Raw genomic sequence first — 14751 nt, forward strand, 5'->3', positions numbered from 1 at the left:
TAAGAAAGCCAACTAAATAAAGCCTATCCAATTCCCCTACTGAACCATCCTCAATATATAAGGAACACAAATGGTATGAAACTAGCACAAATGCAACCTAGGAATACTTCAATACACTAAAAAAAAAAAGTACGTCAACACTTCATGATAACATCATTAAAGTGAATTACTGGGCAAAATGGACTGTTACATAAATGCTTTGACATACAATCAATACATAAATTGGACAGAAGATGGAGATGAATAATTCAGTTTTCTGTGAAATTTTGGAAGGAAATTTTAAATTATGAATAAAAATCTAACACTGACAATATGAACATGTATTTTTGACAACCCAGAGTTTGCTAGCATAGCAGATAAGTGAACAGATTTAGTATGTTTAAGATTATTTTGCCATTTATATATAAAATTAACCATGGCTCATGCCTGTAATCCCAGCACTTTGAGAGGCTGAGGCAGGCAGATCACCTGAGGTTAGGAGTTCAAGACCAGCCTGGCCAATATTGTGAAACCCTGTCTCTACTAAAAATACAAAAATTACAAGCAGTACTGTATGGTTATTTTGAAGTTAGTGCTAAGAAAAAAAAAATCAAGTTAATACAGCTCTAGTATTTTCAACATTTAAAAAAGTACTTTTGCATAAAGTGAGAACACAGAACTTATATATTACCCATGTCAGTTAGAGCTGTTAAAAATTGTCCTCCCTACCCCCTACAAAATGAAATCTAGAGTGGTTTTTTGGAGACAGGGTCTTGCTCTGTCACCCAGGTTGGAGTGCAGTGGCACCTTGATCATAGCTCACTGCAGGCTTGACCTCATGGGCTCAAGTGATCCTCTGGCCTCAGCCTCCTGAACAGCTGGGACTACAGGCATGTACCATCACGCCTGGCTAACTTTATTTTTTGCAGATATAGGGTCTCACAATGTTGTCAAGGCTTGTCTTGAACTCCTCAGCTCAAGTGATCCTCCTGCCTCAGCCTCCCAAAATGTTGGGATTACAGTCATGAGCCACTATGCCTGTCCCTCTATACAGTGTTGCCTTCCCATACTATATTAAAGCAAATTATTAAAATTCTCAAAACATTGAAATAGTTTTTATTGGTGTTTAGAAAATTCATTTTCAGGGCAGGGGGAGGGATAGCATTAGGAGAAATACCTAATGTAAATGACGAGTTAATGTGTGCAGCAAACCAACATGGCACATGTATACCTATGTAATAATCCTGCACATTGGGCACATGTACCCTAGAACTTAAAGTATCATTTAAAAAAAAAAAGAAAGAAAGAAAATTAGTTTTCAGGTATGAAAGGTTGGGCTTGTAATTTCAACTACTTGGGAGGCTGAGGCAGGAGGATCACTTGAGCCCAAGAGTTTGAGGCTGTAGTAAGTTATGACTGCACCCCTGCACTCCAGCCTGGGTAACAGTAAGACTCTATTTCTTAAAAAAATTATGCTGAGAATATTTTCTGAGGTGTCACATGGGTCTTGTGATAAACTAATAATGCAAACTTTTATTTTTCATTATATATAAATATTGGATTTATCCCAACCAAACTAGTTTGCAGGGAACCCTCTGCCTTTATTTCACGGCTGGAGAATGACATACAAAAGATGCCAATTCCTACCGTAAGAACTTTCCACAGTAGCGTTCTTTGGACCTTCTCTCCCTTGTGTTAGGCTCCTCAGAAATCTATCTCCAGACTGAAACTAGCACATTCTGATGAGATCATAGCTTAGTACTCAGAAAAGTCACCACTCAGTGAAATTCTTGAAATTTTGAAACAACTGATTTTAGCATTCAGAATTTCAAAAAGAACATACAGCCAGAAACGATTGTTCACTAATGAATTATGATTATTGGCAGACACATGTGCTGTAGCGGCAACTGTGTAAGAGTTCATTTTAACAGAATAATATGTTCTGAAATACTCTTTTATAATCAATATAAAATTTTAGAATGTTAATTCCTATAGCAAGAACTTGTGACATTATAAAATGTGGTTTACCATAGAAAGTCACTAGATTTCCCATGTTTTCTTAAAATTAAATGTACTAAAAAATCCAAATGTAATAGAAAAATGCAATCACACAGGTGCTTTAAACAGATATTTCTGAATAACACTGCCTTCTAACTCATGAGTACAAAGAAATGTGTATGCTATTTATACATTTTCTTAGTGTTCTCTACCTTTGGACTCCAATCATTTTAACCTATCTGTATATTGGAGATTTGATCAGAGTGTATGGCACTTCACAATAACATTCCATGTCCTAATAATCTGAAATGCCTGTATACAAACTGAGTATATTGTTCAGTCAGAAAATATCAAAATTAAGGATATAGGACATGGAATGTCTGTTAAGTGCTGAGTTTTCTGACTACAGTTTAATCTAGCCAGTGCTAATGTGGAACCTGTATGCTTTTTTCATGGGCATGTTTGAATTTTTTCTTTCAAAATGTATCTCAACTTTTTGATGTCACACTTTGTTTTCTCCCAAGTCACTCTAAGGGTTCTATCAACATCTTTGTTTGAAAGCAGACCAAAAATGTATTTTTAAAATGAAAAAAAAATTCACAAGAGAATCAAGTTTTGGTTTTAATCTATTATTTACATATTTGTAAACTGCTGTTAAAATGCTATCAAAAATGTTATTTAGGAAGGCACAATTTGGTAGCATCAATTTTTTATTTATAGTTTTTTCTAAACAAGATCCCAAGAAACTTCCACTTTAATTTTTCCCTTGGAGTACTTAAAGTACTTCAAGGTTCAATGTCAAGTGCAGATAAAACCCCGTCATTTTCAAACTTACTAAGAGTTAACAATACATTTGATAGTGAGCAGAATATGAAAGTACAGATATTATCAAAAGAGGAAAATTTTATGATACTGGGTTCAGAGATTAAAGAATTTGAAACAAGGGCTTTCATGACTGGGGAAAATCAAAGCTTTTCTTGAAGGGGTGGTCTTTTAATACTCGAGCTATTAATTAAATGCAGAAATGAAATAACATAGTTATCCTGAACATCAAAAAAGCAACAGCTAATACAGCTAATGCATTATAAATAATGTGTTTGATAATTGGATTAGTAAAGCCTGGTTACCACTCTAGGCTAGACACTAATCAGTATAACCATTTGTAGTTTCTAATTTTAAAAAGTTTGGCTTCATATTTAAATTTCCTTTTACTATATATATATTACATATATACACACTGTTGTCTGTAACTCAAACTATAATGCTTGTCTATAAAAAGAATAGTTTTTTTATTTCAGAGATGCTTAAAAGTCCCACTACTCACCCTTTTTCTTGTTTATAAAAACCAACAATTTTGAAATTACTTCTAGCATAGAAATGCTCAATGATTCACCCAAAATTTCAAGCCCATATCAGTAGGTAGTTTCTCATAAATGAATATATTGTGCTGTATTTTCTAATATCATATGGTCAAATACCCTGTTCATTTATGAATATTTTTCATGGGCAAGAATAACTAAAGACAATAGGATCAAGTTGAATATGTTGCTACTGACTTTGAATACTAAATTGTGCTTGCATCCTAAAAATTAAAATGAGCTGCAGTAAGAATTAGAATATAAACTGTGTTCATTTGTTCCATACACTAAAAACTAAAATCCTAAAAATAAGAATGAAAATACCTTACTTGTTCATTGAGAAATGAAAGATGAGAAGCAATAACAATTGGTGACGATTTATTTTTATCTTTTGTTAAAGCTCTGAAATTGTAGTAAATCACTAACTAAATTGAGGTAGAGGTAGACCCTAATGTTACTCCTTCCATGTGTCAAGTCTCTCCACCTTAGGTCTCTAAGGTCACCTATAACTTAAGTCTCTCACCCTTAACTTACATACATTTTCCCTCTTAGTACACAAGCATGATTCATTTTGGAATGTGTTGTCATGAAAGAAAAATTAAGATCATTCAAATGGTACTTTAAAAATTCTGAACTACTAGCTAAAAAAATTCTCTTATAAAAATGTACACAAGGGCCAGGCTCGGTGGCTCACGCCTGTAATCCCAACACTTTGGGAGGCCGGGACGGGTGGATCACCTGAGGTCAGGAGTTCGAGACCAGCCTGGCCAACGTGGCAAAACCCCATCTCTACTAAAAATACAAAAATTAGCCAGACGTGTTGGCGCATGCCTGTAATCCCAGCTACTTGGGCGGCTGAGGCAGGAGAATCGCTTGAACCCAGGGGGCGGAGGTTGCAGTGAGCTGAGATCACGCCATTGCACTCCAATCTGGACAACAAGAGCAAAACTCTGTCTCAAAAAAAAAAAACAAAAACCAAAAAAAAACCAAACAAAAAACCACGATAATTCAATCTTCTTTTTCTGAGAGTCTTAAATTGGAGAAAAATAATATAATTTTCTATCTTGCTAGTAATAAATATATTTGTTTCTCCTCCAAGTGTAGAGGAAAACGAGGAAAGAGAAGCTGTATGATGCAAACATTATCAACAGTTTCATTAATGAAGACATCGGGAACATAACTAGGAGGGTTGAACATTTTACCATTCCTCTTTGAAGGTTACATATAAGCTTTGATTCATATTAAATTTTCTGCTAAAATAACTACTTCCTTTTCAGACTTCAATTCCATTAAACACACATCTATTTCCATTTTAAATCACATACAAGTGCTATGTGATCAGAGGGATGGGAAACACTAGGTAAGGCCTGGTGGGTGGTAACTTCTTCATGACTAGGTAATGGAATCACCTGTTCAACCTCTAAAGCATTTAAGTCAATGAAAATGTAATCTAGACATCCATGAAAGCCACCAACATAATTTGTGTAAGCAGGTTCACCACAAGCACTTTTCAGCTTGAAGAAATGCGTAAGAGACATGTTGCATCTTTCCTCCTCCCCATTGGAAGCCCAGTCTTCATGATCCTCTGGAATGCTGCCATTGATGACAAAATGATACATTCCTGTTGATGGTGTACTATTAAAGTCCCCACAAAATATAACTGGTATGCCAGGATACAGATCACATGAAACATGTCTAATGTGAGCCAAGGCTACTGCCATTTGAATGAGGCGAATATACCCACCTATGAATATAAAAAACATTAATGTAAGTATTTTTTAAAGTTGTCTTTAAGTTAAAAAGGAAAAACTACACAAATTACAATTTCTGGGTGACATTCAAGATATATATTTGTGTAAAACAGCTTTAAACAACCTTACGCGCGTTTAAGTCACTTGTGATACCAAATAAAACCTACCTTTAGGATGCCAGTAAAGATGGGTATTAGCAACACATATCCTTTTAGAAGAGTCCTTTGTAGACTGAAGAACTGAAACCTAAAATAAACGGAAAGTGCCAAGAGTTCAGTTGGCATTTGCAAATCTCCTGAATGTTTTTGTTCGTTTGGTTGGTTTTTTGTTTTTTTTTTTAAGATGGAGTCTCACTCTGTCAACCAGGCTGGAGTGCAGTGGTGTGATCTCGGCTCACTGCAACCTTCGCCTTCCGGGTTCAAGCGATTCCCCTGCCTCAGCCTCCCGAGTAGCTGGGACTACAGGCGCCTGCCACCACGCCTGGCTAATTGTTTTGTATTTTTAGTAGTGACAGGGTTTCACCGTGTTAGCCAGGATGATCTCGATCTCCTGACCTCGTGATCCGCCTGCCTTGGCCTCCCAAAGTGCTGAGATTACAGGCATAAGCCACCACGTCCCACCTGTTTTTATCTAAGACTATATGGCGAACTAACGTTTTCTTCCATCTCCTTCCCGTGATTAACTAGGACTGCAATCATGAAATCCGACTTGTTATTTAAGTTTCAGGATCTACATGACTAGGTTCAGTGTAACATGTTTTAATAATAGTCCAATATAGGCCGGGCGCGGTGGCTCACGCCTGTAATCCCAGCACTTTGGGAGGCTGAGGCGGGCGGATCACGAGGTCAGGAGATCGAGACCATCCTGGCTACCATGGTGAAACCCCAAACCCCGTCTCTATAAAAAAAATTAGCCGGGCGTGGTGGCAGGCCCCTGTAGTCCCAGCTACCCGGGAGGCTGAGGCAGGAGAATCGCTTGAACCCGGGAGGGAGAAGTTGCAGTGAGCCGAGATCGCGCCACCGTACTCCAGCCTAGGTGACAAAAACTCTGTCTCAAAATAGTAATAATAATAATAATAGTCCAATATATAAAGCTAGTAATATAAACAATACATTTTACATGACAACACTTTGACTGGAGAAAGTGTTTTCAAGCGTAAGCACAGGCTTTGGAGTCAGGCAGACCTGCGTTTGAATACTCATTTTACCATTTATAGCAATGTGACCTGCAGAAAGATGCTTTTCTAGCCACTTTCTTTTTTTTTTTTTTTTTTCTTTTTTTTGCGACGGAGTCTCGCTCTGTCTCCCAGGCTGGAGTGCAGTGGCCAGATCTCAGCTCACTGCAGGCTCCGCCTCCCGGGTTTACGCCATTCTCCTGCCTCAGCCTCCCGAGTAGCTAGGACTATAGGCGCTCGCCACCTCGCCCGGCTAGTTTTTTGTATTTTTTAGTAGAGACGGGTTTCACCGTGTTAGCCAGGATGGTCTCGATTTCCTGACCTCGTGATCCGCCCATCTCGGCCTCCCAAAGTGCTGGGATTACAGGCTTGAGCCACCGCGCCCGGCTCTAGCCACTTTCGTACTGGTAATCACTGACAATACCATCCACCTCATGGACTGTTGTGTGGAGTCAATTAAATGATCTTATATGGTGCATGAAACACCTTAGGTGCTCAAAAAATGGTAGATGCTCTTCTTGCTATGAACAAAATCAATTACTTAAAAACTTTAACACACAAATGACATCTATAAAATGGGAACAGATGAATTACTGTGAAGATTCAATGAGCCTATGATTTAAAAACTAGTTTATATTTATGGAGCACTTCAAAACACACCATGCTCTTAAATTTTAAGTACTTTAAAATGTGCCAGAACAGTGCTTGGCAAGTAGTAAAAAAACATTAGCTACTATTGTTCTTGCATTTAGCATGTGTCCCTCTCGCTAGATTGTAAGCACTGTAAAAGTCCCTGCTTGTCTTGTTCAAGGCAACCTGCAGTGTGGCAAGCACACGAGAGGTGTTCAAAAAATATCTGCTGAATGAATGAAGAGTAAACTTTGTGCTAAAGATACCAGGGCAAACACACCTTTCAACAGTATCTGGATACTTTCGTCGCAGTTTTAACCCCCACCTCATTCCTCGCCTTCCTGGCCCCTAAAAGTGGGACAGTATGTGAAGAGATGGGCGGAGCTACTTTACCTGAAGAACAGAAGATCTCTGGAGCACCTTCTCCTGCGCTGATGGGTACAAAACTAGTTTCTCCAGCAGTTCTTTGTGAAGTGGGTCGGATTCGAGGGCTTCGTAGAATGAAATGTCATGCTGGCTAAGAAGGCTGAATTTAGACTTTCGGTAGAAAGTGGCCAGGCCTTCGTGCTGCTTGATTCGAAACACCCCCTCGAGCCCAAAGGCCTCTAGGGCGGGTACCAAGCTGTCAGAAAACACTGCGCGGTCAACCTCCTGCAAACAGATGACATCGGCGTTGTAGCCGGTAAGTTCCTTCTGGATAAGGTTCTGGCGGTAGTCGAGCTCCAGGGCGTAGGGGGCACAGTATGGGTACAGGACCGTTCGCGAGAACTCAGTCTGCGCATACGTGTCTGCCAGGATGTTGTAAGAGACAGTGCGGATCAGAGCGTCCTCCGTCACCTTCTTCGTGTAGAGATGCCGGTGGTCAAAAGTGCAGGTGCCAGGACCAGCCTCTACCACACACACACTTTCCAACTCCCGGCTGGGCCCAAAGCGCTGCCCATCGCCTGGGGTGCAATGAAGCTTGAGCCTTAGCCCGATGTCGGCATTGGACGGGGTGTAGACACGCTCCTCCACCTCAGTCTCAGTCCAAGAAGAAGAAGGTGAGGAGGAAGACAATGACGACGGGACACCGACCTCGGGCGCCGCCGCTCCGGGCTTGGCTTCCTTATACCAGCGGAAAAGGGAGCTGGCGGGATCCCCAAATTCAAGGCTGAGTTTGGGGCACACAGGGAACCCGGCCATGATGTAGCGCGGCAACTGCAGTTCGGTGAAGGCGGGCGGGTTGCGCTCCACCTTGTACTTAACATCGCCGATCTGCAGCACCGCGCCGTCTTGCCAGGCATCCACGTTGAGCACGTCCTCAGCCACTGCCTCTTCCCGGTAGTACAGCTTTACCACGGGCTCGCAGGCCACAGCCGGCTCGGGCCCCGGCCCTGAACAGGCCGCACCGCCGCTCGCATTTGGCCGGCTCTTCCTGCTCTTCTTGGCGGCGGCCGCCTTAGCGTGACCCTTTAGGGCATTGGTAGCGATGCGGCTGAGGACTCGACCCAGAGGCTCGCTCTGGTCGCGCTGCATGTTCTTGTGGCTGCCATCAGCCAAAGCGAATGACAGGCTCAGCTTGGGTTCCGAGGGTACACAGCGCACTACAGCGCGCTCCATCGCTCCCGCCGCTGTCTGGCTCTGCGCTTCAGCCGGGCTCAGCTTCTCCAGCGCCGTCCGGATCACCCGAAGCGCGGCGCGGGCGCCTGGGAGCCTCCACATGAACCTGGTGGCCTAGCGGTCGACGAGACCCGCGGCCGATCAGCGGCCTACTGTCAGGTGGAGCTGAGGAGCAGAGGCCGCCGGCTTTGACTCATTCAGACCTCGCGACTTCCGGCTAGCGAAGAGAGAGAATGAAGTGCTTCCGCCTCGCACTTTCGCCAGGCGCGTGGGCACTCATGTTTCTAATTGTCTGAAGATTAATTTTTATCTACAAGATAGGTCAGAATTATAGGGAAGTGAAGAAAATATAAAGGTATCAGAGGAAAATACTAGATTCCATGGTTTTGTCGAAAGTGCATGCTGGTGACGGTAGGGCATGCCCTCCAAGCCGGAAGTGGATGGGGCGGTGTCACGTGTTCCGCTTCGCTAGAGGAGGTGGGCACCTGTGTTGGAATCTTGGCTGGCGAACTCTCCTCCCTGCGCACCAGGCTGGACTGCGCTAGGACGTGGAAGCCTCCACCTTGATTGCGAGCTTTACTCGCAGTGTGGAAGGTGTTGCCTATTTCATCTCCACAGCTTTGCCGACCCTGATCGCTCGTTTCGGTGGCGTGGTGGGTTCACCCCAGGCTGAGCCAGCGCCTACGCACTGAGCAGAGCCTTTGTGGTACTTAATAACGAACGATATACAATAACTCCATTTAGTGAGCGCAGGCTATAAGAGAAACACTACACACACTATCTTATTTAAGCCTCATAGTTCTTATGAGGTAGGTCTGTATCCCTCGCTTTACAAATGCGGAGTCCCGAGATATTACCTGTTCAGGGTCACCCAACTATTAATTGGCAGAAACAAATAGTACTGACAAACTGCGGAAGCCTGTTTGTTATTTTTTATTAGAGACGGGTTGTCACTTTGACGCCCAAGCTGGAATGCAGTGGCCTTGTAGCTCACTGCCCCCTCGAACTCTAGGGCTCCTGTGATCCTCCCTCCTCACCCTCCCAAGTACAAATAGGCAAGAGCCACCCAGTGTTTATTTTTAGTTAGTAAAGAGATGGAAAACTCTATTTAGAGTGACTACATTTAACAAATAAAATTACAGAATCTCAGTTAAATTCGAATTTCAGATAAGGAATAATAATGGGGCATACTTATATTAAGAAATAGTTGTTTATCTGTTTATTTTTTTATTTTTTAGGTAGGGTCTTGCTTTTTCGCCCAAGCTGGAGTGCAGCTGTGCAATCTTGGCTCACTGCAACTTCGGCTTCCAGAGTTCAAGCGATTCTTGTGCCTCAGCCTCCCAAGTAACTGGGACTCCCAAGGCACACACCACCATGCCCAGCTAATTTTTGTATTTTAGTAGAGAAGAGCTTCACCATGTTGCCTGGGCTAGTCTCAAACTCCTGGCCTCAAGCAAGCCCCCCGCCTTACCCTCCCAAAACTCTGGGATAACAAGTGAAAACCGCCTCCCCTGGCCTAAGGAATCGTGCACTTCATTGCTATTTCTTTCAAAGCTCTTGAAGAAGCCGGGCGCAGTGGCTCATGTCTGTAATCCCAGCACTTTGGGAGGCTGAGGCGGGTGGATTGCCTAAGGTCAGGAGTTCGAGACCAGCCTGGCCAACATAGTGAACCCCCCGTCTCTACTAAAAGTACAAAAAATTAGCTGGGCGTAGTGGCACACGCCTGTAATCCCAGCTACTATGGAGGCTGAGGCAGGAGAATCGCTTGAACCTGGGAGGCGGAGGTTGTAGTGAGTTGAGATCGCGCCATTGCACTCCAGCCTGGGCAACAAGAAAAAAAAAAGAAAAAAAAGAAAAAGGCCTTGAAGAACAAATGAATTGCTTTACCTGTAGACCAGAAAGGTCCAGTGTGATGAGTACGGTGAGACCAGGGGAGAGTAGCAGATAAGAAAGATATGCATCCACCAGATTGTGTAGTGCATTCTAAGCCATAGTATGAAGTTCTGGATTTCTTTTTTTTTTTTTTTTTTTTTTTTTTTTGAGATGGAGTCTCGCTCTGTCGCCCAGGCTAGAGTGCTGTGGCCGGGTCTCAGCTCACTGCAAGCTCCGCCTCCCGGGTTCACGCCATTCTCCTGCCTCAGCCTCCCGAGTAGCTGGGACTACAGGCGCCCGCCACCTCGCCCGGCTAGTTTTTTGTATTTTTTTTAGTAGAGACGGGGTTTCACCGTGCTAGCCAGGATGGTCTCGATCTCCTGACCTCGTGATCCGCCCGTCTCGGCCTCCCAAAGTGCTGGGATTACAGGCTTGAGCCACCGCGCCCGGCCGAAGTTCTGGATTTCTTCTAAGAGGGCCATTAGAGTTGTTTTGCTTGCAATTATAGAAAAGCTTTAATTTTCATTTTCTTGAAAGGGGAAAAGCTAAAAACATTTGGTTTTAATTGCAGGAAAAAAAGGTGTTTGATACTGTAATTGTCATTGGCCGCCATATAAATTTTTTTAATTTTTCTTTATTTTTGAGATGGAGCCTCACTCTGCCACCCAGGCTGGAGTGCAGTGGTGTGATCTTGGCTCACTGCAGCCTCCACCTCCCAGGTTCAAGTGATTCTCATGCCTCAGCCTCCCAAGTAGTTGAGATTACAGGTGTGCACTGCCATGCCTGGCTAAGTTTTGTATTTTTAGTAGAGATGGAGTTTCACTATCTCTACTAAATATGGTGATATGCCGTCTCTACTAAAAATGCAAAAGTTAGACGGGGTTTCACCATCTCTACTAAACATGGTGAAACCCTGTCTCTACTAAAAATACAAAAATTAACCAGGCGCAGTGGCGGGCACCTGTAATCCCAGCTACTCAGGAGGCCGAGGCAGGACAATCTTTTGAACCCGAGAGGCAGAGGTTGCAGTGAGCCGAGATCGTGCCACTGCCCTCCAGCCTCGAAGACAGAGTGAGACCCTGTCTTGGAAAAAAAATATATATATATATCTTCAGAATTTAATTTAGACATTTTGCCTGCATCAATTGGTCAGACAGATTTATGCTTTCTTTGCTAGATATTTTAAAGTCGTAAAACTATTGCTTCCATGATATTTTTAATACTTGGCTTGATTTGTGTATAAGTTAAAACTATGAGGACTGGCTGCTGGGCTCCCCTGAAACCTTGCGCACATTTTGATATGAGCTTTTGTCTTTGGCTTTAGGCCTCTGGATTCTGAGATGTAGACAGGTGGCCATGGTGAAGCCTGGAAACGTGTGTCTGTATCACCTGCACCACCAGCTGCGTGTAAAGCTGAGTGCAGTATTGCCCTGTCCTCCTTGGCGCAACTCTGCATCCTTGTCATGTTGGGAGGGGTTGGAACCTCCACCATCATCTTCACAGCTTTATCCTCTGTACTGGGCTCTATACCTGGTATGTAAATCCAGGACATAGATGGGCTCTGCCCTTCATAGCTGTCCTGGATGCCACATGGATACTCAGGAACAGGATGACTGGGGTTGGAGAAGGGCAAGGGATATTGGGAAAAGTACCTGTGTCCAATATCTGAAAGACCTTGGTTAAGATGAGACTGGCTGATGCAAGGTTAGGTTAGTTTTGTGTTTTCTTTGCTCTTTATTTTATTTATTTTTTGAGATGGAGTTTCACTCTTGTTGCCCAGGCTGGAGTGTAATGGCATGATCTTGACTCACTGAAAACCTCTGCCTCCCAGGTTCAAGCGATTCTTCTGCCTCAGCCTCCCGAATAGCGGGGATTACAGGTATGCACCACCACACCCAGCTAATGTATTTTTAGTAGAAACAGGGTTTCTCCATGTTGGTCAGGCTGGCCTCAAACTCCCCACCTCAGGTCATCCACCCACCTTTGCCTCCCAAAGTGCTGGGATTACAGGCCTGAGCCACCACACCCAGCCACTTTTTATTTTTTTTAAGACAGAGTCTCACTCTGCCACCCAGGCTGGAGTGCAGTGGCAACATGATAGTTCACTGCAGCCTTGAACTCCTTTGTCTCCAACTTTAGGTACATGTCACTGCATTGAACTAATTGTTTTGTATTTGTTGTAGAGATGGGGGATCCCACTATGTTGCCCAAGCTGGTCTCAAATTCCTGGGCTCAAGCGATCCATCTGCGTCAGCCTCCCAAAGGGCTGAAATTAGCAGTGAGACACTATACCTGGTGGCTTTGATTTTTCAAAATAAATAACTTTCTAGAATGGAAGGGGCTTAATGAAAATAAATAAATAAATAAATAAATAAATAAATGACTAGTTTTGCTTTCCATAAGCAAGTGAAATACAGTTAAGAACAAGTACATTAGATAAGTGTGAATGTGATAAGCATCTACAAATAAACTTGTCATGGTTTCAAAAACTTTTTCAGTAATTTAAAATCTTAAAGTCATGCTGTATTAAATGAAGTAATAGATAATTATAAATTGTATTGGCTGAGCACAATGGCTTATGCCTTTAATCCCAGCACTTTGGGAGGCTGAAATGGGAGGATCATTTGAGCCCTGGACAACATAGTGAGACCCCCATCTCTTTTTTTTTTTTTGAGACGGAGTCTTGCTCTGTCGCACAGGCTGGAGTGCAGTGGCATGATCTCGTCTCACTGCAAGCTCCGCCTCCCGGGTTCACACCATTCTCCTGCCTCAGCCTCCTGAGTAGCTGGGATTACAGGCACCTGCCACCACACCCAGCTAATTTTTTGTATTTTTTAGTAGAGACAGGGTTTCACCGTGTTAGCCAGGATGGTCTCGATCTCTTGACCTTGTGACATGCCCACCTCAGCCTCCCAAAGTGCTGGGATTACAGGGGTGAACCACTGTGCCCAGCCCGAGACCCCGTCTCTTAAAAAAAAAAAAAAGTAAAATGTCTGAGTTATTTCTAAGTAAGTGAAAACACTGAAACATTAATTATTAAACGTAAGTTTAAGTTTATATACTTCGACGTCTTTTTTTTCATTTTTCCCACTTATTCTGAAGTTCTGTTTTCTTTTCATTTTTTTGATGTCTTGTTTCATATGATATAGAAAGCTAAATGTATTTGGATCCATTAATAAATAACATATTGAGAAAACGTATCTTTTTAGAAATTATTAAGTGGCTCTTGTCTGTAAATACTGATATAAAACAATTCAAAATTACTGACTTCCTGGGTTTTCACTAGAAATTAGGGTTACTAAGAGTTAAAGTTCAAATTAATATATGTAATTAAAACTACTAAAAGTAAGAAATAATTTTGTGGCCAGGTGTGGTGGCTCATGCCTGTAATCCCAGCACTTTGGGAGGCCAAGGCAGGTGGATCACGAGGTCAGGAGATCGAGACCATCCTGGCTAACATGGTGAAACCCCATCTCTACTAAAAATACAAAAAATTAGCCAGGTGTGGTGGCGCGCACCTGTAGTCCCAGCTACTAGGGAGGCTGAGGCAGGAGAATGGTGTGAACCCGGGAGTTGGAGGTTGCAGTGAGCTGAGATCACGCCACTGCACTCCAGCCTGGGCGACAGAGCGAGACTCCATCTCAATCCATCAATCAATCAATCAATCAATACTTTTGTATACAGAGTACAATAAAAGCAACATATCTTTTTAGTGAGGAAAAGTTAAGTCATGAGTATATATGCTTTTGTTAAAAAAGTTTTGTTTTGGCTGGGCGTGGTGTCTCACACCTGTAATCCCAGCACTTTGGGAGACTGAGGCGGGTGGATCACGAGGTCAGGAGATCGAGGCCATCCTGGCTAACACGGTGAAACCCCATCTCTACTAAAAATACAAAAGAAATTAGCCAGACGTGGTGGTGGGCGCCTGTAGTCCCAGCTGCTCGGGAGGCTGAGGCAGGAAAATGGTGTGAACCCAGGAGGTGGAGCTTGTAGTGAGCCGAGATGGCGCCACTGTACTGCAGCCTGGGCTACAGAGCAAGACTCCATCCCCCTGCCAAAAAAAAAAAAAAAAAAAAGTGTTTCTAGCCACTGAAACAATAACAAAAAAAATGAAAAACTTTTGGCTAAGTACAGGTTATTTAAAGATTGTTTTAGAATAAATGTATGGCACTTTGGGAGGCCAGGGTGGGTGGATCACCTGAGGTCAGGACTTCGAGACTAGCCTGGCTAACATGGGGAAACCCCATCTCTATTAAAAATACAAAAAAAAAAAAAAAATTAGCCGGGCGTCGTAGTGCGTGCCTGTAGTCCCAGCTACTTGGGAAGCTGAGGCAGGAATATCGCTTGAACCCGGGAGGTAGAAGTTGCAGTGAGCCAAGATTGTGCCACT

The 14751-nt window shown here is 42.9% G+C and overlaps 1 protein-coding gene across 1 annotated transcript; it reads right to left on the bottom strand.

Moving 5' to 3' along the window:
* Positions 1–1081: 1081 nt before the first annotated feature.
* Positions 1082–8724, bottom strand: PDE12 (phosphodiesterase 12). Its single transcript, XM_025377544.1, has 3 exons — positions 7284–8724; positions 5254–5332; positions 1082–5079 (listed from the first exon to the last, which is right to left on the bottom strand). Exons 1-3 carry the CDS (start codon positions 8589–8591, stop codon positions 4637–4639), a joined length of 1830 nt encoding a protein of 609 aa, XP_025233329.1. The 5' UTR covers positions 8592–8724; the 3' UTR covers positions 1082–4636.
* Positions 8725–14751: the final 6027 nt, after the last annotated feature.

The sequence above is a fragment of the Theropithecus gelada genome, chromosome 2 (assembly GCF_003255815.1).
Source record: "Theropithecus gelada isolate Dixy chromosome 2, Tgel_1.0, whole genome shotgun sequence".
Taxonomy (NCBI): Eukaryota; Metazoa; Chordata; class Mammalia; order Primates; family Cercopithecidae; genus Theropithecus; species Theropithecus gelada.

Coding starts and splice junctions, on each gene's coding strand:
- PDE12 (XM_025377544.1), bottom strand. CDS start 8,591: ATGTGGAGGCTCCCAGGCGCCCGCGCCGCGCTTCGGGTGATCCGGACG. Junction 5,333..7,283: donor AGAGATCTTCTGTTCTTCAG/GTAAAGTAGCTC, acceptor CGTTTATTTTAG/GTTTCAGTTCTTCAGTCTAC. Junction 5,080..5,253: donor TCTTTACTGGCATCCTAAAG/GTAGGTTTTATT, acceptor TTATATTCATAG/GTGGGTATATTCGCCTCATT.